At 43.2% G+C, this 25,794-nt stretch overlaps 1 protein-coding gene across 3 annotated transcripts in view; it reads right to left on the bottom strand.

The window, feature by feature from the left end:
- Samd12 (sterile alpha motif domain containing 12) overlaps positions 1–25,794 on the bottom strand; it is a 360,178-nt gene that overhangs the window by 186,641 nt on the left and 147,743 nt on the right. For all 3 annotated transcript variants that reach the window (XM_010619516.3, XM_010619518.3, XM_010619517.3), the window contains exon 3: positions 25,033–25,162. In XM_010619516.3, coding sequence (XP_010617818.1) covers positions 25,033–25,162 — 130 coding nt within the window. The remainder of the gene's footprint in view (positions 1–25,032; positions 25,163–25,794) is intronic.

The raw sequence follows: 25,794 nt of genomic DNA, 5'->3' as shown, positions 1-25,794 counted from the left end.
GAGGAGGAGGAGGGGGAAGGGGGGAGGGGGAAAGGGAGAGGGTAAGGGGGAGAGGGAGGGGAGGAGTAGGAGGAAGGGCAGGAGGAGGAAAAAAATGAAACCAGAGTACAAAGAGAAAATCCAGGGTGTAATAAGAAAGTTGTACTCTCACCTTTGGATATCTGAGGTTGTATCTCTCATAAATAAACTTTATAAACAAACACCCCCTCCCACTACATCCCAGGGATCTTAAAAGTACCTTACAGACTCTCTTTGTAAAGAGCAGGGCTTTGAAAGATCCTGACGGCACTGTCCCACTGCAATCTCACAGGGACCCACTGCAGACAAAGGCACATTACAAAGATTTTTATGAATACAACTGTCTGGTAAAGTGAATTACAGAAGATTTATAGAAAACCCACAGCATTTTTAAGAGAACTGTATTGACACAATATACTGACAACTCAGACTAACAGAGACATAGAATAAAATACAATAGGGCTTTACACTCACAAAACTCTACAGGTCAAAAACTTCTGAGACAACCGGTTTACTATAAACAGAGGCTATTCTTAGGGAACTGGAAAAGTGACTCAAATGACAGAATTACAAGTCTACAACAGGAACTGGTAAACTATAGCCTATGGGCAAAAGTTATACAGTGGGTTGGTTTTGGATGTCTAGGGAACTAAGCATGTTTTTTTACATTTTTCAGAACTTTAAAAATAAAAGAATAAAGTTCAACAAAGACCATCTGTGGAAAACAAAGCTAAAATACTACATTGCATTTTATGGAAAAAACATACTGACTTTCACCTAGTGGGTAAAGCCAGGAAACAAAATCATTCGCAGAAAGGAGGAAGGGGCCCTGATCATGGAGGGGCAGCCAAGGCCTGGCTGGATTGCAGAACTGATAAGGACTGAGGGTTTCTTGCGGTTAAGCTGTACCTAAGCCACCATTTTAGGCAGGAGAGGAGAAAACTACTCTCTTTAGTGCGTTTACATTTGGATCAAGAGGTCGACCCTGTTGTGGTGGAAATCTCGTCTGTGATGGGATGGGTCTCAGTGGTGGAAACTCACAAGGGGCTGAGTATCATGCACATAGAAAATACAAATACTCTGTTGCGTGAGCATTGGGCACGGTGATTCAAAACGTGCCTCAAAAGTTTCAAGGCAAGGCCAGAAAAGCCATGCAGTTCCTAACTAGTTTTTTAGGAATGTTTCCTCCGGGCAAAGTCTCTGCCATGCACGGTTTTATGACCCTCCCACCCCGCCATGCTGGAGCACAGTGTAGCCGCTCTTCTTGATTGATAACCTATCTGGGCCCAGACTTCCTGCCGAGACACGACACAGGCGCCTGAAGTAGTCCTGCCCCATCCAGATCTTTCTGACACCACTGACGCGACATGATGGGGTTCAGAGGCCAAGTCCTTTCTGAATTCCTGGCCTGCAGAATTTGTGAGACGACATAAGATGTTTCAAGCTACTACGTATGGGAGCACTTTGTTACACAGCAGGCGATGAAAACTCGCTGTGTTTGGGAGGACCTGCTCCAGGGGGCTGCTGTGGACTCAGCCCGTGACCAGCTGGGGTCGGTGGGATGTCAGATATGACACAGACAAAGGCTTGAAAAGCGCTTGCAGGACTGGTTTTCTGCTCTCTCGAACCCCTAACATCGCCACGAGAAGACACACCTGGGTCAGCGTGCTGGGAGGGCAAGAGACAGAGCAGTGAAGGAAAGGTCTCAGGCCTCAATTGCCACTTAGTTCCCTTTATCTTCTTTATGCTTCTCCTAACCCTACGTATTTTAATAGAGTAGTTCAGATTTTACAACCGAGGAATCAACCTTGATCACTATCCCATCAGGGTCTCCCCCTGGATTTCCCTATAACTCACTTCCTCCGTCATTCACTTGACAGTTACTTACACATTACTTCGAGATGTTACTTGTACCAGTGGTTCCGGCGATTGAACCCTGGGCCTCACACATACCAGGCAAGTGCTCTACCATGGAGCGACTCCCCCACCCTTTATCTTTACTTTTGTGTCTCACGAGTCCCTTGTGTCTCACTACTTCTCAACTCTCATCCTAGCCTCCAGAGCACTCAGCCCAGTTTCACACAAACAACAGGGACTCCACAAGTAAAAGGTGGCAAAGAGTGAGCCACAGCTTCTGAAAGGGTCTCAGGCAGAGACAACAGAATAGCACACTTCATAACGGCGTTTAGTGTCATTTTCGATTCCTTCCAATTTGAAAGAATAATAAAACTCTTTATGGAAGATAATTGAGCAATTTGGTGTAGGGTCAGAGGGTGGGAGGGAAATCTGCTGAAATCTCAAATGTTTTCAGTGAATCAGAGTCTTTATGGGTAAAAAGGTATTAAACAATTGTTGTCAGGCTTGACTATCTGCCAAATGACTGATCATAATGGCATAGCTGTATTTCCCAATTTGGAGGTTTCACAAGTCATTAGTAAACTGTGCAACGCTTACCAGGTGTCTGGTTAAAGCATGCTTACATAAAAAGTTTACAAATATTTATATTCCAGAGAAATCCTTCCACTGTGTTTAGAGCACTGAAGCTGAAGAATCATTTTCCTTAAAGACTGCATTTCTCATGAAATGACATTATATTTCCAAGAATCATAAAGAGAAACGCTGTTCTGAATTATTCTGTCCCAGATTTTCTCCCGAGGATATTACATCTGAGGGCAATGGGGAGGTGGATTAGAGAAAACAACCTGCCAACAAGTGCAAGTTAGTGAAAAATGTATCACATCTACTTTTTTTAAAAGGAAAAACAGGAATGGTTTTTCAGTATTTGCTGGGGGAAAAAAGAAAGTCTTCTTCATATGCAATCCACTCCAACTTCAATTGCCAGGAGAGGTAAGCAAATTTATTGGCTTACCGTTCCTCTTACTTTGAAAAAGGAATCTATGCGCAGGACTTAACAAGTCTTTTGATCCAAATTTAAAAGGAGGCTAAGTGTGCATTCTACCCACTGCTGACATGGATTTGGGCTGCCGGGGAAGGGTGCGGTGGTGGGAGGGAAACCTTTCCCGAGGTCCATTAAAGGATGAGTCTAATCCCTTATTAGCCAAAAGTCTGGCAGTACTTAAGTGGCAAACGAGATGCCTCTGAAAGCTCTACCCATAGAGAATGTACTCGTTAGGAGCACGTGATGATGGCCAGCTGCAGAGCTGTCGAGCTACGGGACAATGACCAGAGTCCAGCCCTGTGTGTACTGCGGGGCACCTGACACTACAGCGGTCCACTTGATGAGCGGTCCACTTGATGAGAGCTTCGCCTCACGTCACGTCCACATGGTGCCGCTATCGGAGCCAGACAGGTCCTCAGGGCTCGAGAGATGTGTCCTCGGAGCGGCCTGCAGGGCCTCGGCCTCCTGCTCTTTTGTCTCTGCTTCCTGGTCTAGGAGGCAGGCAGTGTCCTCCCGACATGCCCTCCATTACTGTCCCCCGGCAGAGACCAAAGGAGTAAGCAGCTCTGTCTGATGTCAAACAGGGACCTCTGAAACTGTGAGCCAGATAAACCTTCTCTCTGAGTTAATTTTCTCTGCTATCTCAGTACAGTGAGGGAAAGCCGCCTCTGCCACAGGCCAGGTGCGCAGCCTGTAGCTGGTGGTGCGAAAGCGCCCCCTGGAGGAGCATAAAGCAACTGCAAGATGCCAATGCAGCATTGTACCCTCAGACACAAAGGGGAGAAAGGCCTTCAGACACATTTCTGCCAAAAAATGTCCACAAAATATTCCCCGAGCTTTTATTACTTAGCAAGCGACCGCATGTGAACTGAAGCTCATGTAAAACCACAGTGCTACGCTTTCTCTGCCACTCCCGGGACTGTTCTCCTTCAAGCCAAGTGAGGAAAAATATCATTACAATAAAGTTGACCCTGCTTTTACAGTGTGTGTGTGTGTGTGTGTGTGTGTGTGTGTGTGTGTGTGTGTGTGTGTGGTGTGTGTTTGGACTACTATGGACAATTAGCTACTTTATAGTCCAAAAATGATGCGAAGGGAAAATACTTCTTGACAAAAGGTTGTACTTAATTGAAAAAAAATTTTTATTTGGCTAACGGAGAATTCGGGGGTTCTGTTTCTTATTCAGGATGAGCATACCACATAGCTGACTCAATGAGGTTTGGAAAAGAATTAGATTTCCTTCTCGCCTCCGGCCTCAGGAATCTGTTCTCTAGGATAAACAGGCCCCCTTTCCAAGTGTGTTCTAAGGATGAGCTGTCCAATCTACCCACGTTCGTCATACAAGCAGCCCTCCCCGGCACATTTCTGCCCCAGGAGAGGCAGCCCGCATGCCAGGACGAGGGCGTCAAGGAGCCTGGGGCCTTGCAAGATTCCAGTGGATCTGCTCACCCTGCCCCATGCTCTCGTCTATCTCCGGTGGCTTCCTCCCTTTTCCTTTACAATGTGTGGAGACACAGTGAGCAACAGACAGCGATGGTCAGTGTTTTAAACAGAACAGGGTCTTCTCTCTAGCAGGTCAGGCAAACTTGGTCCCAAGGGCACCTAATGAAGGGTGGAGTTGGCGCCGTCCCGCTGGATGCAGGGTGACAGCACTGCACACGGGGGGCGGTGAAGGAAAGACAGAGGAGCTGCCATAAGAAGTGAGGAGCGCCATCATTACTCTGTTAGCCAGTTAACCACGATTAACCATTACTAACCCTACTGATAACCAATTAGGCCAGGGAAAGGAGTTCAACCAGGGGCATTATTGTTTTCAGTGATACTATCCTTCAACGCAGTATATCTTTACGGTCTCTGGGGGACAGCTGGGATCAAGGAAGTCTTTACACTTGGGCAGAATGAAATATGAAAGACGTGGTATCACCTAAAATAACACTGAGTTTGCTGGACTGTGTGTCACAGTTGCCAAAATTGTAGATGGAAGGAAGAGTTGTCTTATGTGAAAATCAAGCATCCAGCAGTGCAGTTTTCCTCTTCTGGGCTTGAGTAGCCTGACAAGTGCTACGAGGATCAGAGCAACTGAATCGCGGCAGCATGAGCCCTGGCAACCCCTCCACGCGTGTGTGCCCTAGGACCTCCTTCCCGCTCTACTCCTTCACGCCCTCAATGCTTGGCGTCTGTACACATCTGCCGACTAATACACGGGGGCTGGTTGTGGATCTCAAATACAAAAACTGGCCTTGTGAATTTTGATTTCTAGGTAATGTTTTGAATTTATCTTTCAAAGTGTTTCCAGATTTGCAAAAGCTTCTGTTTTTTCTTTTCCAATTTGGCCAAAAGGGAAAAAATAGCTTATTGTGGATTTTTAAAAACTGGAGCTTTGGGAAGAGATCTGTGAACGTATGTGTCTTCACTGAAGAATCTGCAGCTCCTCAGAGAAGAACTCCTTCCTTTAACCGCGAGCCAGCTTCCTCCTTTGCCTCCTCTGTGCCTTCATTCTTCTAGGGCCAGCCTGCTAGTAATAGCTCAGCTAATGTTTACTGAGTAAATGAATGAGCACTAATTTAAAGATAATTAAACAATTAGTAGGTAATGAATGATTTGTAAATTAGCAATTTATAATAAATTACACATTATTTTATTAATCGGTAAATAATTAAACTTCAGTGGAGATAACTAGAAGATATACAGTAAATAAAAAAACAGCCAGAATAAGAAAAGATGACCCCTAAAAAATTAAAGGTCCAAACCACCGAATATTTGCATTAGAAGGAAATGTTTTTATTTTCCAACACTGTAAGATATAAACGGGTACTGAAACAAAATTAGATAAATTAGTGAGTAGTGTAATTCTCAGTGCCGTCTTGCATAATAACCTATTATTAACAACAATTTAATATTCAACTGCTAAATGCCCAATTTAGAATCTTACTGTTAAGACATCCTTGAGAGGGATTCTATTCAAACTCCACTGTTTTGCCAGTGAGGACTCTGAGTCCCATTTCAGAGGTGTCACCTGCCCCAGCGTACTGGGAAGTGCAGAGTCCGTGTTCTGAGTTCATTCGTCTCCCTTTCCTGCTTCTACCCACTCTTGACTCAATCTCTGCTTCTCCAATAGCTACTATCTATTCTTTCTACACACTTGGCCAATTTTTATAAATTCTGAGGCAGTGGGACCCAAATCAATGACAGCACATTTGTAACACTTATAAGAGACGATGGTTCAAAATAGGCACTAGATATCGATTGCCTCCTGACTTGGCACGGCCTCCCCCTGAATGTTTCATGTAACGTCCACTCCTACGGATACTTCTCACAGGGGAGAGCAGACCTGTCTGTAAATTCAACTCACCTCTTAGGCTGTCCTTTCAAATGTACCAAGAAAATCCAATGTGTTCAGCCAGCAGCGATAGGAGCGATGCGGACCGCAAACACTTTCAAAGAGAAAGCCAAATGGTTTCTTAAACAAAAAGGAGGATAATTTTCCAACTAGGAAATGCTGTTGCCAGTAAGACATCCCATACACGACCAAAGAGGAGCATCAGTAAAACAGGCTTCTCCACTGTCTCTAGTCTGGCTTTGATATTTTGCTAATGACCTCCAAGGGTAGAGCATGCAATTTTCCTTTCCTATCTAGTTCTCATTAAATCCATCATCAATCCATCTTGTTGAATAAGAGCATCAGCATTAAATAATGTTGATGATGCATGGGATGGACGAAGGTGTGTATACATTATCCCAGAGTTCGGAAGCTCCTGACCTTACTTCCCCTGTAGTTTCCATGTTAATAGCATAGAATGTTCTGTGCCACATAAACACGCCTGAGGACTTAACAAAGGCTGAATGACGAGAGCAAAGGTGGAATCGGCTTTGGATTGGAGCAAAAAACAGTCTTTAGGCATCAGAGGGGCTAAGTACTGCCATCTACTGGTGTGGGTAAAAACATTTTGTTTTTTGTTTTGTTTTTTATAATGCATCTTGAGTTTTAGCTTCCTCATCTGAAAAGAAATTCACACTAACCCTCTATCAACACAGTTCTGGGCCTAGGTAACATGTGCAAAACACCGCTTTGTAAATTCCAAGTGCAATGCAAATCTCCCCGGGACATTTCCTATGAGTAACAAAACATGAGATTCTGGGGACATCCGCAGGTTAGGGACCGAACATGTCTGGAAAATTTTTCTGAGAAACTGAGCAGCCTCCCCGGGGGATTCTGCAATGGCATTTGTCCTCTGCGCCCAGCCACCACTTTTTCCTGTATTCCCAGCTGTCTACTTCGCCAGGAGAGGCCTGCCTTCTGCCTGGGACTGAGCGGAGCCCGGGGTACGTCATCTCGGCCCTGCTCTGTGCTCTCAGATCGCTACTGTGAGTTCGTTACACGACGGAAGACGGGGGCTTCAGGTCCTCCTGAATGACCGAAGCGGTCCCACCGCAGCCCGCTCCCACATTCACCTCGCCATCCACTGACAGATTTATAAAGAAGAACCCGGTGCCACACGTGACCTTCTGAAACTGCTCACGGTATGTTCTTCCCGGAAGGAATCCCTAATGTCCTCATGGCTTATGTTACCTGCTGTGTACCAACCACTGGGGAAGGACACTGCAAATGTAATGAGTTTAAGAAAAGCTGTGCAAGCCTCTCTTTCAGAAGAGCCTTGGGGAAGAGGGAGGTGGATAGAAAGAAAATATTCAAAGAAATTACATCGCCCCCAGAGGGGTGCCTACAGAGGACAGAGACAGGGCCTTGGAGATGTATGATGTATTCTGGCACTCATCTACCTAAAGGGCTGGCTTTACTACTGCAGCTGGCCACAACTGCGGCAAAAGTGCAGGAATCTGACAAACATCACAGGTATAGATGCTAGAGACAAAAAACTGTGACGCTGACAGCTGAGGGCTACTGACACAAAGATTCAGAGTCCTGCAGTGCTGTGCTCAGGATGTGCTCCTGTGTGTGTGCACGTGTGTATTTTGCGTGTTCACACATACACATTTGTGTATGGATGAGTGAAGGTAGGAAAATCTAGAACACAACCTAAGGATGTGGGACATGGGCATAGGCTGGGAAGGCGGGGGTGGTAAATTGAAAAGCAAATGCGCCCAGGTATAAATACATACAACACTCACAGAATAAAACAGAGTCAAGGAAAATATTCCAGATTCAACTATTGACACAGATGCATTAACAAGATATTATTGAGCAAAAAGAGAAGGCCACACTACTCTCTAAGACACGCTGCTATTTCTTTTTTTTTTCTTTCTTTTTAATTGAGTTTATTGGTACATTTTAGGGATACAGTACAGTTACATTCATTGTTGGGATCTTGTACCTCTACATGACAGGTCTTTGTTCTCATTTTTTCCCCTTGTCCCTGCCCTCCCTTCACCCCTCCTCCCCTCCCCATTTACAACCACTTTATTTCCATCTTTTCATTTTCTCACATTTTTTCTTTTCCATTATTACCCTTCCCCTACCTACCCCACTTTTAGATCCTTTCTTCCCATTTCACAATGTCAGTTATCTCATTAGGATCTTCTGTACTATTACAGTTGCTATTTCTTAATAATAAATACATGTGCAAAGAGAACAACTTGAAAGGATGCAGCGAAAATGTTTGTGCCAGTGACTGGGTCTGCATGTTGGAATTAGAGAGGAGGTTTTACATTCTTTCATTTTTTGTGTACCTACAGTTTCTAATTTTCCTGCCTTAAATGTACTAAAAAGGAAAAACACAGCCCAAGGTTTTAAAAAGCATGACTTCTAAATTTTTTTCATAACATCACTGAGGCAAACAGATTTGCACAGAGGAAAGAAGAGGTCAGAACAAGGGTTCGAACTGCAGCCTACGGGCCACATGTGCCCTTGTACCTGCTTTTATAAAGAAGTTTTACTGGAACATAGCTCCAGCATTCTTCCACATAGAAAGGCAGAGCTCAGTAGTTTAACAAGCATCACTGGCCTGGACAACCAAATGCCTCATTTGACCCTTTACCAAGAAAAAACAAAAAAAAAAGCTTTGCCACCCCGCACTCGCCGTGTGAGCTTGGGGAAGTTAGAACCTCTGTCTGAGTTCCCCCGTATGACAACAGAGAAACAACACATCTTAACACTGTCACGAAGGTCGAATGAGCTAATACACAGAAAGTGCTAGACACTGCCTGGCACACGGTAAATACCCTATAAATATCATAATTCTATTATTATCTACTTCCTTTGAATATTATTCCACTAATACTTTTTGTTTGTTTTTACTTTCGAGATAGGGTCCTGCTATGTAGATCAGGCTGGCTTCAAACTCACAACAGCACGTGGCTTTTGGATTCCCTGGCAGTGTGACAATCACCAGGAAGGGGACAGGGACAGAGCCCCAGACACGGCCTGCCAAAGCATCCTTGGAAGGAAGCCCCGCCTAAGGGAATGTGGGGCTCGGGGCACTGCAAACCATGGAGTGTCTGTCAAGCACCCTTCTGTAAGGGCACCTGAAGATGGCATTCCAGGGCTTCATGCAGATCCAAACAGGAGTTCTTTTGAAAAGCAAAACGGGAATTCAAGAATGAGACAAGAAGATAGACTTGAACATCAATAGAATGTAATTAAAAGAGGCTGCAGACAGGAAAAGTATGGGGTTAGCTTCATAGAAAGAAGGCAAATCAGGAAACTGAAGAACTAATCAAAACGTTCTTATCCACAGAAGTGAAGAAAGGCTTTAAGTTCAGCGCTAAGACGATCAAAGGAAGAGCAAACTCCATTTAATCCAATCAACACTTACTAAATGCCTATGTTATGAGAGGCACTGGGGCTATCACAGCTAGAGAAGGAAGACAAATCAGACACCATTTCTACCCTGGAGAAGTTTCGGGGCTGGTGAGAGGGAGATAAATATGTACCCAAACAATTCTGATAACACGTGATACCTGCTATAACCTTAACAATAACAGATTTCATTCATTGCATAAACGTAAAGAAAGCACAGCGTGGAAAAGTTAATTCTGCCAGGAGAGGCCACGGGAGTACAGGGTGAAGAGAATCAGCCCATACTAGGTGGATACTGGATCAGGGACAAGAGCAACTGGGGCAGTTTCAGTAAAACAGATACTAAGATGGTTACAAGTGGAACTGGGGGGCTGGGATTTAGCTCAGTGGTTCCCTCTGCCTCATAAGTACAAGGTCCTAAGTTTGATCCCCGGTACCCCCACCCCCCAAAAAAAAACTAGGGAAGGGCCTCATATGCCAGGCTGAAGAACTGGGACTTTCTGCAGTAGGTATTAAGTCTCTGTATGGCAGGAAATGCCCCGGTCAAGGCTGGTTTAGGAAGGATGGATGCTTTGCTAAAGTCTTGAGGCAGAGCCGACGGAAGAAGAGACCACGCTGTTCAGATGAGAGATGGTGACAACACGGGCCAGGAGGAGGGCAGCAGGGATGGGGGACATGTACAGGATGCAGCAGCGGTGTTCAAGCTGGAATGCCAAATCGAGGCAGGAAATCCGAAGGTCTGGCATGGAGGGACAGCAGAGGATCACAACCGGTGTGGAGGAGGGAAGGAAGCCTGCAGGGGTGGGATCTTCTCCTCACATAAAAAGGAGGCGGAGAAGGGGCACTAAGGATGCAAATCATCTTGTAGGGAGGGAAGCCAGGCAAAGTCACTGCCACTGGTCTCTGCTTTTAAATGAACGTTGAGAGAAATGAAGGCTATTTGGAAAGCAGACCCAGCATGAAACCCCCTCAGCAGCCCGGGGAAGGAACAGACCAGAGACAGATATGAGAACCGTTCACCGCTTGCAGAGCCAGCCTGACCAGTGGATCACGGTACCCTGGTGCTCTCCCATCAGCACGTTTATTCCTCTTTTACCAGCCGTGTTTTCAGCGTGTCTCTTCACTTATGAATCCTCTTATGTCATTCAGAGGGACTGAAGGACACCCAAGAGAAGAAAGCCTAATGTCCATCGCTTGCCCCTCAAAACCTGTGAGGTATCCTTCATCGACCCTCCCTCCAACTACCCTCACCTTGTTCACTGTTCCCTGCTCAGGATTCAGCAACCAAAACACTCTGCAGGCTCAGGGGCTCCACAGCTCAGGAGAGGGAAGGGTCTGGGGCAAGAGGACCTGTTGAGTCCCTGGCTCAGGTAGTCTCATATTGCTCCTTCAATTCCCCAAGAGCCAAACCAATCACCTCACACACAGTTTGCCATTTAAAGGCTGTATTTTAAGGGATTTATCGTCTAACAATTTTTGCAGCCAGCTATGAGCAGAATTTCCAGTAAACTAGCTCGAGGATGTGAGTTCCTTTCGGTGTCTTCTCTGGTATCCACCTCCATGTTTATTTTCTTATCGCTACTTGAACACACAGAGGTGAAAACACAAGTTTTAGATTCAGCCAGTTGGTTCAAAATCCTGACTTAGCTACCTTTGGGCTTTTTGACCTAAGAAAAGCTACCCAGGTCTTCTGGGGCTCACGTTCCTCAGGTGTAAAACAGAAACAACAACAATACCTACACGACAGTGTCGTTGTAAAGATGCAATACAACAATGTAACAAATTACTGACGAGTGTCCCGGGCATATAATACTCAATAAATATTTTTTAAAGTATATGTTCATCCTGAACACAATGATAATTTAAAGAAGGGCAGGGATCATGCCTTCTAAATTCTCTCTACCCAGAATTATTAGGGAAATGTCCTAGGAGTGTGTGATGCCAAGTCTGAGAGGTGTGATGAGGTCTATCATAATCTTTATTATTCCAAAATGCACTGGACCTACCTCTATTAGCAGGGTGCTGCTTATTAAATACTTACCAAGCAACTTAATACAGACACAGAACAATGGATGAGAGGTAATTTGCATCGATCCCTTATACAGTGCCAAGAAGCATTCTGAGTGTTACCTTTTTTATGTTTGTTTGTTTTTCTTTCTTTTTTTTTTTTTTTTTTTGGTACTGGGGATTGAACTCAGGTCCTTGTGCTTGTGAGGCAGGGGGCGGAACCACTGAGCTAAATCCCCAGCCCCTACCCATGTTTTAACTCCTTCATCTTCGCGACAAGCTGGTGTGGTCGGGCTTGCTGACGGCAAGCAGCCCCCTGACTCCAGCCTCACTCCCCAGCCACAACAGCATGAGAGCCTGTTGAGAGCTACTCGCTGTCTAGCACTAGACAGCCCCAGCCTCTGATCACAGCCCTTGGAAGACTTCTGCCCCGCTCTCAGTGGAGCACCCTGCACACAGAAAGCCCCCGAGAAACCATGAGCGCTATCAGAGGTGTGAGGCCTTTCCTACAACGGGGCTGCCCCGAGGTAAATCCAGTCCTTCCGCTCTCATCATCTGACTGATGACACAGTTCATCTGGTGACAGCTTATCCTCCACTCTTGTCCTCCCCCAACGATTCCCACTAATATTAAATAAATCCTGCATCGAATAACAATAAAGTTCCCCTTGCAGAAATGTCTTCACGCTGGTCTACCAAGTGATGGTACTGTCTAATAAGAGTGGGAGAAGTAAAAGTGATGAATGTTTTTCTTAAAGCAAAGTTTATTACATTTTTATGTCCTAATTTGCTGGTGCTGGAATTCCTCTGCTTTCTAATATGGTGGAGAGTATAGTCTTAAATTTTAAAATATTAACAGATAAAATACAAAAGTGTCCGCTGCATTTATACTACTAGTTTCTCTTAACTCACGGAAAAGGAGGAAGTTTTGTGCAAATGTCTGTGTCTCTTCTTGGCAAGACAGAATCTTTTTTGTGCTGTCTTGTACTCTGAGTAACTACTTTGAAGATAATGATACCCAGGTTATTAATTATTGTTGGTCTCACTGTTTTTAATGAAATTTTACTTTTTTCTTCATAAAATAAAACAGTATGTTCCGCAGTACGACTGAGCTATGACATCTGACACTTGGGGGCCCTGAGGCTGGTTAGACTCAGACAAACACAGTCTCAAGAAAGCAGGCGAGCTGCTCTTTTGTTCACAGTAGCCTCTATCACCTCGGAAAAAACAAGGCCTTTCTTTGTATAAATGCTTGGATATCTTCAGATTACTCTTTCATTGAAAAAAAAAATCATTCGGCAGATTTTCAAATGCAAGCTTTTACGTATAACTAACTTATCTTACCTTGTTGATAGGCGACTATCAAACCATATTCACCGATTCAGCCACCTTTAATATAAAGCATCAACAGCTAGGATGGAAATGTATAGGAGGACATTTTCATCTTGTCCTTTTAAAACAAGACGGCATTCTTTAAAATTTGGAAGATACACAAGTTCTCACAAGTTGAATCTACTGATACATAACTTACATACAACAAATTCCCTACACTTGAAATACCAAGATAGACTATTTTTATCACCATGGAAGAGCCCTCGCTTCTCTTTCCAGTTGCCCCTCCGTTCATGTAACCACCGATCTGACTGCTACTGCCGGAGGTTCATCTTGCCTGCTCCAGACCTCTTCGGGATCAGAACCCCCTGTGAGTGTGTGGGGTTTTCCTCGGCACGGTGCCGGATTCATTGTGTTAGGCGCATCAAGGGTCCCTCTGTGTTGAAGGACAGTAGCTTTACTGTGCATTTGCCATAATTTGCTTCATCTTCATGGACCTACGTGTTGGTTGGAATTTTTGGCTATTCTGAATACAGTACCCTTGAGCGGACTAGAACTTTTACCAACTACTTCTTCCATTCCTTCTGGGGAAATGCCTCAGAGTAGAACTGCAGGATCAGCTCCTAAGCTTGTGCTGGGCTTCACAAGAAACCTGAAGTTTCCCAGTCAGGTGGTACTGTACCTGTCATGATCACAACAACCATGTACAAAAGACTCCCCCGAAACACACCCACAGTGAAGTCCAGTACTGGTACTGGGATTTAAAACATTCTATTTGCATAAAGGGACATCTCACTGTAGTTTCATCTGCATTTCCCTCAAGACCTAATATTGCTGGCCGCGTTTTCCCATGCTTACTGCCCACTCCTATCCCCCCGTTAAGGCTGGGTCACAGCTTTTGTTGATTTTTTATCCAACTTTTTGCCTTCTTGAGATTTAAACATTCTCATATGCATTTCTTGTAAGTAGCACATACTTCCTTGTCTGTGGCTTTTATTACCTTGAAGAATTCTTTGAAGAGCAGAAGGTTTTAATTTGGATAGACCAACTTATCAATTTTTTTCTTTTAAAGTCTGTACTTCTGGGGGCTTAACAATCTCCATGGTTGCAAAGATTTTCTCTTATGCTTGATTCTAGATTTATCGATTTAGGGTTTGCATTTAGATATATGATTTATCTCAGGGTAAATGTGATATATAGTGTGATATAGGGGTAGAAACTCATTTATCACTTGTTCCAGGATCATTTACCGAAAAGACTGCTCTTTCACTGAGTTCCTTTGGCACCATGTTTGGAAATCATTTGGCCTCACTGAAGGGTGGGTCTGGAAATTCTATTCTGTGCCCCTGACTTATAAGTCTGTCTTTATTTCAGTATCACATTGTCCTGGTTATTCTAGCTTTATAGTAAGGTGAGTTGGTACTCAAAACTTTGTTCTTTTTACTGAATTGTTTCAATACTCGAGCCTCTGTCCACTTCCATGTTAGTCTTATTTGCACAGTCATAAATTCTGCAGGGATTCTGACTGAGGTGACAATGAATCTATACATCACTGAGAGAATGGGTGCAATTTTAATGTTAAATTTTTCAGCACACAAATGTGGTATCATTTCAACATTTGTTCAGATGCTTGGTTTCTCCCAGTAATATTCTGCAATTTTCTAGGAAGTATAACATATTTTTTATTTCATTTTTACATGTTTATCGTATATTAATTAGTTCTCATAGAATGTTTTTCTAGCATTATTTATCTGGGATTGCTACCTCTTAAGAGTTTTACATAAACAAAGATGTCACCTATGGGGAGAACAGTTTTATTTCTTCCTTTCCAATCTCCATGGACTTAATCCCTTTCAACTTGCTTTATTTCATAGTGAGGGCCTTCAGTACATCATTTAAGGGCAGGGAACAGACATCCTTGCTTTCCTTGTATTACAGAAGAAAAACATTCAGTCTTTCACCATTCAGGGTGATGCTACTTATAGGTTTACCACAGATGCTCTTTATCAGAAGTTTTCCTTGACCGAGTTTTTTTCCAAGAATAAATTCTGAATTTTATCAAATGCTTTTGCTATCTATAAATCTTGATTAGGTCAAATTGATAATGCTGTTCAGGTCATCTATATCTTTACTACTTTACTCCTTGCTTTGTTTACGCACCAAGGAAAGTGCTATTGAACTTTACAACTAGAATGAATTTATCTACTCCTTTGAATTCTATTAGTGTTTGTTCCCTGTATTTTGAAACTCAGTTCTAAGGTACACAAAGTGTTAGGGTTCAGATGTATTCTTGGAGAATTAACCATTTTATCTTCCTGCAATGTCTTTTTTTATTCTTTTCACTCCTATTTGTTCTAAAGTCTGCTTTGTCACAACTTAAAGCCACTCAACCTTTCTTCTAATTGTGTTAGCATGGTCTCATTTTTCTCTTACACCTTACTTTTAATTTATCTGAAGAATGTTTCTTATAAACAGCAGACAGTTTGTTTCTCCTGATATGAAACCTCTTTTTACTACTGTGATATCTAACATCTTTAATAATTTTGTTGCTTTTTTCTACCTTCCCTGATTCTTATTGAGCATTAACTTCATTTTACCTTATTTCTAATCATTAATTTTTAAAAAAAATTTGTTAGTAGTTTTCCTATAGTTAATAATGTTTTTAAATAATCAAAAATGCTTTTAAAAAATGCTATTCTAGGTTGCACGTGGTACACATACCTTATAAGAGAGTGTTCTCTATTCCGCCCTCCACTTCTTGTGGCATTGCTGTTATTCATCTAACTTATTTGCTATAAAAACCTATATAATGATGTTACTGCTTTAAACAGTTATTGTCTGTATCAATTAACAAGAAGAATACTTTATTTACCTTTATGTATTCCTTCTGAAGGATACTCTTCCTGGATAGAAAGGAAAATGTATTTTCAGTCCCTGCAGGTTTCATTCTACTCTTTTCTGGCACAGGGGAGTTCGGACAGAAATCTCCTGGGATTCTTACTCTTTTTTCTGTATGGTAAGAGTGCATTTGAGGATGACTTCGGTGAAGGGACTCTTTACACCTGTTACAGAGATTTTGATCTTTTCCAGCATTTTATTTTGACTCTTTATTACAGTTGCCATCTCTGTGCATACATATGGTATTAAGGTATTAATCAGTTATTTCCAATTAAATCTCTGAGAAATACAACATCGGTGTCATACCTGACCTTGGTACTATTGATTGCTTTATCTCTTTAGTCTGTGTGGGGTATTTTTCTTGACATGCTTTTAATTTCTGGATATGTATCTGGCAATAGGAACTGAATAAAAGTGGCTTTAGTGTAGGATTTATGCTACACTGGCCATTGGGAGTTGAGCTGTGTCTAATGTTTGTCATTCCAAAAGACTTAAATTTCAAGTTCCAAATACTTCAATTCTTGCAAAATGGCTTGCTTTTCTGCCTCTCTTGGCTTTGGGTCCTCCTTTTGTTCTACTCCTCAGAGTATCTTTAGGCTACTTCAGCTGTCTTCTGTTATTGCTGTTGGCTTATAGTTCTAGATTATAGGGTGAAAGTGCCTTTAGATTAAATCCCGTGTCTCTAGGATGTGGGTTTTTAATTGTGTTTCTTTCTGTACAGAAGTAGAGCTTTATTTTTCACCCTTGCCCCTTACTTTCCCAGCTACAGAATAATTTCCAGCCTATTTCTTCAAAGCCTTCTTTTCTACTGATGATGGTGTGCATTTATGTGTGATGTTTTCCCTAGGCCAGACTTGATTTGCATCTCATCAAGGAAGTTTAGGTCTACATTGATGAGGGACAGTAATCTAGACCAGTGATGGCAAACATTTTAGAGTTTTCAACTGGAACCAACAGCCCAATGCAGCCCACATGCCACAGGCTCACCACCACTGGTCTGCACCACACCTTCCTGTGACATCTTTACAAAGCTTCAGCATATGGGTTATTCTGGTCTCACAGAATGGGGCTGGAAGTCTGCCCCTCTTCCTCTACTTCCTGAGAGAATTTGGTAAAGTTTAGTATTGATTCTTTCTTGACTGTCAGAATTCACTGGAAAAACCTTCTGGGCTTAGAGTTATTTTTGTGGGAAAATCTGAGCAAAATTTTAATTTATTGAAAAATATGTGTATTCTTAGTTTTTTTTTTCAATCCTTCTTGAGTCAGTTTTAAGTTAGTTTTTTTATTTTAAAAATTTATCCATTTTAAACAAGCTGTTAAGTATATTGGCATAAACTTGCTCATAAAATGTCTTACTATTTGTTAGTGTATGCAGAAAATTTAGTGATAGCTTTCTTTCTTGATATTGTTTCTTTTTTTCCTTATTCAACTCAGGTAATCATTTAATTGATTTGCTGATCTTTTCAGAGAGCCAATTCATAAATTATCTATATTCCTTATACATTTTCTTTTTCAAGGGTTTCAGCTTCAAATTTATTATTTTCCCCTTCTAATTACTTTGGGATCAGTGTGCTTTTTCCTTTCTAAATTCTATAATAAAATTGAATTCATTAGTATCTAGTTTTTTTTTTCTTTTCTAACATAGACATTTAATGCTGTAATTTTCTCCTAGGTTCTGCTGTAACCACATAATGCAACTGTTTGAATATTTCTGAATCATTAAGTCCAAAATATTTTCTAAATAAGTATTTTTTTCTTACCAATATAGTTACTTAGATACATGTTACGTTTCCAAGCATTTAGGAATTTCTTGATAGCTTATTAATGATTTCTAATTTAATTCTCTTGCGGTAAGAGAATATGTAGTCTAAGATTTGTTTTATTTGAAACCCATCCCCATCACCTGGCATACAGTACATCTCTGAATAATTCTCTTCAATTTGAAAAGAAAATACATTCTAAAGTCGCTGAGTCTAGTGTACTACCTCACACATGGTTGGAGCTGTATAACATTTTAAATAAATGAATGAACTACAGTTTGACAAATGAATGAAATGAGTAGAAGTAGCCCATGGGCTCAACTCTGCTGTTTCAAGGGAAGGGAAGAAGCCAGTGTAGCGAGACTGAAGGTGACGGGATGAATGTAACTGAGGAATAAGTGTCCAGAGGCTATCGGACAGCTCTGGTTAACGCAGAACCAGAAATGTCTGCACGGAGAAGTATGCAAGGGCGTGTCTTCGGAAACAAGGGAAGGAAGGAGCAGGTAAGTGAGGTGCAGGGTCAAAATTACAGGGAAATCCTACCCGGCAGCTCCCTCTTCTCAGTGCTGCACAAGAAGGACACCTTGGAAGTCAAAGGAGGAACCTGGGAGGAAATAGATGGGCTCTCCAGCCAACAGTCCACCAGAATAAGGAAAGGACTGGGAAATATCACCACGGTTCCACCAAGACCCGGCGGAAGAATCCAAGGCTTTCTCCAGCCTGGGATTCTAACCCGGGAAAGTAAGCAGAGGCTAGGGATATATTTCAGTTCAACTTGAGCATGAACTTTCTAATAATCAAACCGATCTCCTATCCATTTAATATGAGAAGTCCAGTCCCAGGGATGGTTGGCGTCATGGGATGGGACACCTAACCCACATGAGAACTCAGGAAGGTTTTCCGTAGCAGGTGGCATATAAAATCAATCCAGAAAGAAAGCTGGGGTTGTCGAGGTGAGTGGGTAGGCTTGAGAATGACACAGAAAGAACGACATCTGAGAGCCCTTCCAAGCGACAGGGCAGACTCGCAGCCAGGACGAGGAGGAGGAGGAGGAGGAGAGGGTAAAGGAAGCCAAACACCAAAACTACCACCACCAGCATCAGCACAAAAATAAAACAGGAAAACAGAAGACACACATAGGATGCTGTTTAAAATTGCAGGATGCTCATCCCTGGAGGTGTTCGGGCAGAGGCTGGTGGGCCATCCGGCAGAGATGCAGGAAGGATGGGCAGCAGGGAGATGTCCGGATGGATGCTAGGGCCCTCTCACCCTCCCCTCGTCCTGGGCCCTGGCAGAGGGGATCCTGTGAATCATGATGCTGCTGGACTAGCTCCTGTGCCCCACGTGGTATTCTCAGCCCAGCCCACACCATGTCTCCTCTTGTTACCTGTGCACCTTGGTGTGTGCAGGGCGCGTGCCTTCTGCCATGAACTGAGACAGTGCCCGGGTCACCAGTGTCCGGGATGCTCAGGGAGAGAATATTCTTAGTGAATGCATTTGTTAGGGACCTTAATGACATTTTCCAAAAAGCTTTCTCAGGAACGAACCTGATATTTTGATGTCCATTTCTTCTGTTTACTGCTCACTGAAAAGATATTTTTTTCCACTGACTCCTTAAAACCATGGATGCTGCTGAAAGTTCTTTTCACCATTCAGAATTCTCTTATCCTGAAATCATCAAGACAACCAAGTTTGCAGCCAGGCCTGGTGGTGGTGGGAGGATCCAAGTTCAAACCCAGCCTGGGCACTTCGTGATACTGTAAGACTCATCACAAAATAAAATGAAAAATAAAACAATTGGCTGGGGTTCTAGCTCATTCGAAGGCCCTGGTTCTGATCCCCACTACTGCCAAAACAAAAACAAAGAAAAGCATATTTTGTACTTTTGGTTTAAGAATGCAGAGGAATATTTGTTAAAAAAGTTAGTTAATAAGTAGAAATTAAGCTTTGTGTCGAAGACAGAAACAATGAAGAAAAAATGCTATTACTGGAAAATTAGCTTAGGTGAAATAAAACATGTCTCAATAATGTCAGGAATTTGCAAGGTAGATTTAAAATAATGCTCATGGCTCCATACTTTGTATGGAGCAGATTAGACAAAAGAGAAATGACACCAAATACAAAGATATAGAGATGTAGAACACAATATCCAGAGGGAAAAGCAATGAAGGAGAGAAGACGTACAGACAAGGCTCTGTGGTAGTTAGATACATCCACACTTTATTTGGCTGCACTGGATTCTAAGCAGCAGTATTCTCACAGGTACATCATATAAAGTAATTATTCCACTTCTTTTGACACTTGTTAACTACACACTCCATTGGTCTCTACAGGGAACACTAACCATAATAAAAGGCTCAGAAGACAATAGCAGAAAGATAAAGGGGCAAAAAAGGCTCGGAAAACCAAGCACCACATGGAATAATGTTCGCAAATGCACAGAGCTTGAAAATGACAAAGTGGTTTCCTTTTATTCAACAGCCTAAGCAGAAGTGCCAAATTTCAGGTGCTCTGTCTCAGTGGGATACTTTTAAAAGGGGAAAGAGATGCAAACAGGACGAGAGAGGTGTTCATCTGTTCTGCAAACCATTTAGAAATATAACAGATCAATACAGACCTTTTTGTAGGGGAGGCTTAAATGGTAACTATTTATTCCTACAGACAGTGCAAGGATACCCTTTATACATTCAAAGTGGCTTTTAAAATCTAGTTTATATTCTGGGGAGCTGCGAAGGCCACACCCATGAAAGTAAGTCTTGAAAGCTGGCAGGGAAAGAGTCCTTCAGAGAAGAGGATTTGAAGCCAGAGGAGCTGAGGTGACTTCAGCAACCACCACAGGCAGAAATGGCAGGCACAGCCAGGAGCTGAAAAGATTCTTAACTGTGCATAAAAGAGAACCTGGAAGTTACCCGTGAGCTTACACGTGGTCCCAGTAGAGCCTCCTCCTCAGCATGCACCCCATGACTCAGAAAACTAGGGAAGGACTCCTTCGAGCACAGGAAAACAGAGAAACTTCTTTCCTCCAAACTGAATCTGACCATTTAAATCTATATATCCTAATGCCTCTCTGGTGTTTTGGCCGTCTTATTTACTCCTTTTAAAGTACACTGCTGCAGGGAGCTAACACAAGTAATTTCTCTTCTGATGAAACACTTTCGCCACAAAATAGCAGGTACCTTATGAATTTATCAATTCAATGCAATTCATCAATGCAATTATCAAAAATTATAATAGGAAATTTACAAAAGGTTTAGAATACTGGTAGGTTTAAAGTATCTAAAATTTTCTCAGACTTTGGAGAACCAGAGGGGATATTTGTTTAGAATTTAAAGTCCTTCAAACAAAGGCATAAGAAAAAAATGTTAGTAGAGTGGAATTGTTTGTGCAAACATTAAGTCCAAAAAAAATTTCTAACTGCTAGGATTAAAGGGTGATTTCAAGAGAGCTTAAAATCTTACAGACACAAAAAGGAGCACATATCTAAGATTTTTAATTTAACTCATGAATGAGGAAACTAGCTCAAAAGAGAATCCAAATTGCAGATACAATTAAAAGCCAGGAAAGCTATACTCAAAAGCTATGAATGAATGAAAGGGAAGATTCAGCTTTTCAACAGCAATAGACAAGACTCTGGTTATATGACAAGCACCCCATATTCTGCAGGGGAAACTCTCTTAGATAGGAGATCCTTGAAACCACAGCCAGTATTGAGCCCTCTATACCATGTTTTTCGTATACATACTGATGATGAAGTTTAATGTATAAATTAGGCACGGTAAGAGAATAATAAAATCGAACCTTAACCATAGGCTGCAGTAAAAGTTCTATGAATGTGTTATCCCCCCGAAAAATATGGAATTTTCCATTTAATATTTTCAGAATACAACGGACTAGAACCACAGAGAGGGAGAGGCCGCTGTACTGCTATTAGTATCTGCAACTCACAAACTTATTAAATTGCTTCCTGGTCCCAGAACTGGATGACACAAAATGCTGTGACACAGATGGTCACGCATAGTTTTCCAACAACTTTGTCCCTACATAGGTCATTGAGTATCTTATTTACTTAATATCAAATGCTCCATAAATGTTTGCAGAATTAATCATTAAACTAGGTGTGTTTCATCCATCCAATTACCTAAACAAAATCATAATGATAATCCGTATTCTACTGACAAGAAGTGAACTTGCATGGCATTAAATAGCCACTCTGTTTTCAAGGTTGAAATAAAGGACAGAAGGCAAGATTTGACTCAGATCAGAAAACCCATCTCACTTTTTCGCCTTCTTTTTATTTAATATACATCCTTTTTGTTTGTCATCACTGGACCATCTGTCCTTAAATCAAGGGATGCTGATTAACGTGCTTCCTTAATGAGCCCAATATTGAGATCATTTCTTTAAGAAAAATAAAGGAACAGCAGCACTCAGAGTCCTATCTATACTGTACACAACTTTGTTTGCAGCCTTGCAGATTGGCACAGGGTATTTATCAGCCTAGACTATTTTGTTTCCCTATTAGATCTCCTTTCTCACTTTTGGGAAAACAGAGCTGGATGAATTCAACCCTGTTTATACGTGTTGTTTTCTTTTCACAGAAATCAGGACAACACCGAGGAAAACAGCACCAGTTCACATTCATTGTGTACTTCCTGTCACTCAGCTCCTTTTGAATCAATACTACCAGCTAAGTATTATAATCATTCTCCTTTTTACTGCTGGAGAAAGTTGAAGCACACAGGCAACTGTCCCAAAATCGCCAGCCATGTAGTTGCAGCTCTGGGCATCGACTGGACCCTGCTAAGTCAGTCTGGTATCTGCACAGCCTACTCAGATTTACCCTGCATCACACTTCCTGATTTTCTGCAGACATCTTCGCCCCAAGTTATCATCCTAGCCCCTAAGGATACTGGGATTCCCAGAACACCCAGCACTGTGGACTGGTAACTGCGCACTGGCTCCAGTCCTGGGAGCTTTCCTGGTGGCACTTGGATCATTTGGGTACTTTATATTCATCTGGACAGAGGCAGGGGCCAGAGAACAAGAGAGGGTGGTCTTCTGAGGCCTCCAAGAGGAGATCAAGAAGACACAGACCAAATTTCCCGCCTTCTTTGCTCACTGGAGAATAGCTGCCACTGGAGTGAAGCGAGAGTACGTCTTTCCACACCCCCGGATGAGAGCCGGCATAACAGCACCACGCTGCAAGTACAGGCGTCCTGGGTGATTTATCTTTATGACAGTCTTCGGAGACAGGTCCTGCTATCATCCCTGCTCTGGAGAGGAGTGAGGTAGAATAACTCACCCATGGTAAGCAGCTTGCACAAGGTCCCGGGAGAGCTGCGTCACCGATACCGGATGCGTTCCGAGGAGACTAACTGTGCCGCAGACACCAATGTGGCAACGGCTGCAACACATGCCTCCTCCCACGCCGCTCTCTCTGTCACTCAGCAGAGAATCTTGGGAAGCGGTGCCCTCACCTCCACAAGTACTTCTTAGGGTTGCCCTGCTCATCCTCTACAAGCCATTACAAAGCTTTCCTTTCCCTCCAGGGCACCTCATAACCCTCACCCCTAATAAAGGAGAGCGCTGCTTTCAAATAAGATCGTGAGAAGACTTTGTTGTTACCATCACACAGGCCTAAGCATGAAGTGGCTACTGCCTGGTGAAGGAGCCAAGAATCAGGCAAAGAATTACCAAGAGACTGATCACTTGTGGGGGCGCAACAACCGACCGGCTATGGTGTTTTCTTATATCCCGATGGAAGAATTAAAAACGAAATCTAGACACTTGTAATCTAAGCGAAGAGCCCTTGCTACATTCATGGTTTCTGGAGTTTCATCCAAAAGTCAACAGCTTTAGTTGTGGGGAGAGAAAAAGCGCCATAAAGATGACTTTCATATTTAAGTTAGAGGAATTTCACTCTGCGGTTAACAGAGTGAGCAGCACCTGCATCTGTTCTTCATGTAGACATTACAACTCGGTCAGCAAGAATCTAACCCAGCTCAGCGTTTTTTGAACACTCACTGCTAGAACCTTCTTTCCATGTCCGTTTTCTGAATGAATGGAATGTGGGAAACAGACAAAAGGGCACTGGTTTGGGTGGCAGTCACGTCTCAACCCACAGCATCTCCACTTGTCCTCTTTGGCAGCCAAAGGCACCAGGAAACACTCTGAAAATCACCAACCACTCCTTGCTGGGCGGGGGGTAATCAGCTCTGATCTCACGGCCCCAGTCAGGAGTGAGCTGCAGAAAGAAATGCTGTACAGACACTCTGCTTCACCCAACCCTTTCCAAAGCAACAGGAGAAACCAGAGAGAGGTCAGGATTTCTCAAAACAGAAGGTAGAAATGGAAGAAAGCAAGGCGTCTAGCGTGCTCAGTGATTCCAGGGAGAGTCACTTGTCCGCTGCAGCACCAGTTTTCCCAGAGCAAAGGTAGGAAACAGACTACACTCCAGGTTCTCCCTCCCTGCTGCCAAGACCACAGAACAGTGCTCCTTGGCCCTCCCTTCCACTGCAGTGTTTGAAGGAGGGAGAAGGCCCACGCACTGGCAGGCAGGACCTCAGCATGGAAGGCAGGGGAGACCCGGATGAGACCCTCTTCCTCCGACCCGCTACCACAGAGGGTGGGTGGGTATTTGCTGCCTCACTCACCTGGCCCCCAACTAAGGGACTTGACCCCGTGGTCTTTGCAGTTCATCTACTGTCCCATTTTCTGCTTGCAAGGGCTTCTTGACCTCTACTGTAGTAGTGAAATACTCGGGAGCTAATAAAGTCTTAGTTGGTGCCCTAAAGAGATTCACCTGGGGGCAGTGGGTCACTATTATACTGTTCTTAGGAACTCAGAACATCCCTGAGTATGGATTGAGAGCTGGTCCTCAAGGGACCAGACGGCCACGGGACAGGCATGGAGGAAAACTAATTTTCTGCTATGGATACACAAATAGCTTACCAGACAGAAAAGTTGTACATTGGAGCCTAACCACAACACTGTAAGCTGAACAACGAAAATTTTCCTAGGTAAACACCTGGCCCACTCAGGAGATCGCCACCTCGACCCTGTTATCAAGTTGATCTAAAAGACTTCTTTTTTTCCTAGGACTGGAATCTCACTTTCTCTAGGATCCTCCAATCCCTCACTCTGAACATGCATTTCTATTAAGACACTCAGAACCCACAGTTTCCTCTCATAACCACTTGTGTTTGTTAAGTACTGGGGCTCAAGTGGTTTGGAGTTTATTGTCCTTTTTAGAATAAACTCGTGCCAGACAATTGTATGAGGAAGATGCCATTTCATTGGAGGGGTACAGGGAAGGCCATGCTGCTGGGGAGGGGAAGGGAGAGGTGTTTGCAAGGCCGCACACTTTACCAGTTATGTCGTGCTGTCTGAACGACTCGCTGTAGATCTGATACTGATGTGGGCAGTGTTTCTTCAGCCACTTGCAGACATCCTGCTGCGTCCACAGGGCCACTGGTTTTGACAGCTTCACCGTGGCTGACTATAAACAAAGAAGCAGAAGACCTCTGTTAGCACCGACCCGGTGTCTGGAGGGGCCTTGTGGCCACACGCCCTGCAGTGTGGGAAAGTCTGCTGCCTGCTTCCTGGAGAGAAACATCTGGCTCTTGTCCTTCCCTAACCTCTGCAAACCTTCTTTATATCCCCCAAAAACCAAAAAAATAAGGTCTAGGAGGTAAAGGTCATGAACAGTATTCCTATTCCCAAGTTATTGTCTCTACTGGGGGAAAAAGTAGGAAGTAGTGTTTTCTACTAAACACTCTAACAACAAATAACAGGGTTGCAGCCCCCAAGTGACTTTCTCCTTTTTAAAGAAGGTACTCCTCTCTTGTTTCTGACACCCTGCAGGCCTTGAGACATGCTTGCCCCAGCAGGTACAAATCAATTTTCAGGACTGAATGTTACAGGGCTGAGACACTTGCACGCTACAAAGTGCAAGTGTGCCTGGGGGCTCTGGACTTGGGGTGGAACTGTAAAGCCTGAGACGGGAGTTGGCCACAGTGGGAAGCAGGACGTCACCCCAACAGCATGGGGCCATGGTATAGGATAATGGGAGTGCCCAGGCTAAAGCCTTGTACGACTCATCGTTCAGGATGTATTAATAAGGAGGGAACC

Source organism: Fukomys damarensis, unplaced genomic scaffold (genome assembly GCF_012274545.1).
Source record: "Fukomys damarensis isolate Sample0158 unplaced genomic scaffold, DMR_v1.0_HiC HiC_scaffold_5, whole genome shotgun sequence".
NCBI classification, from domain to species: Eukaryota; Metazoa; Chordata; class Mammalia; order Rodentia; family Bathyergidae; genus Fukomys; species Fukomys damarensis.
This window is presented reverse-complemented; position numbering and strand designations above follow the sequence as displayed.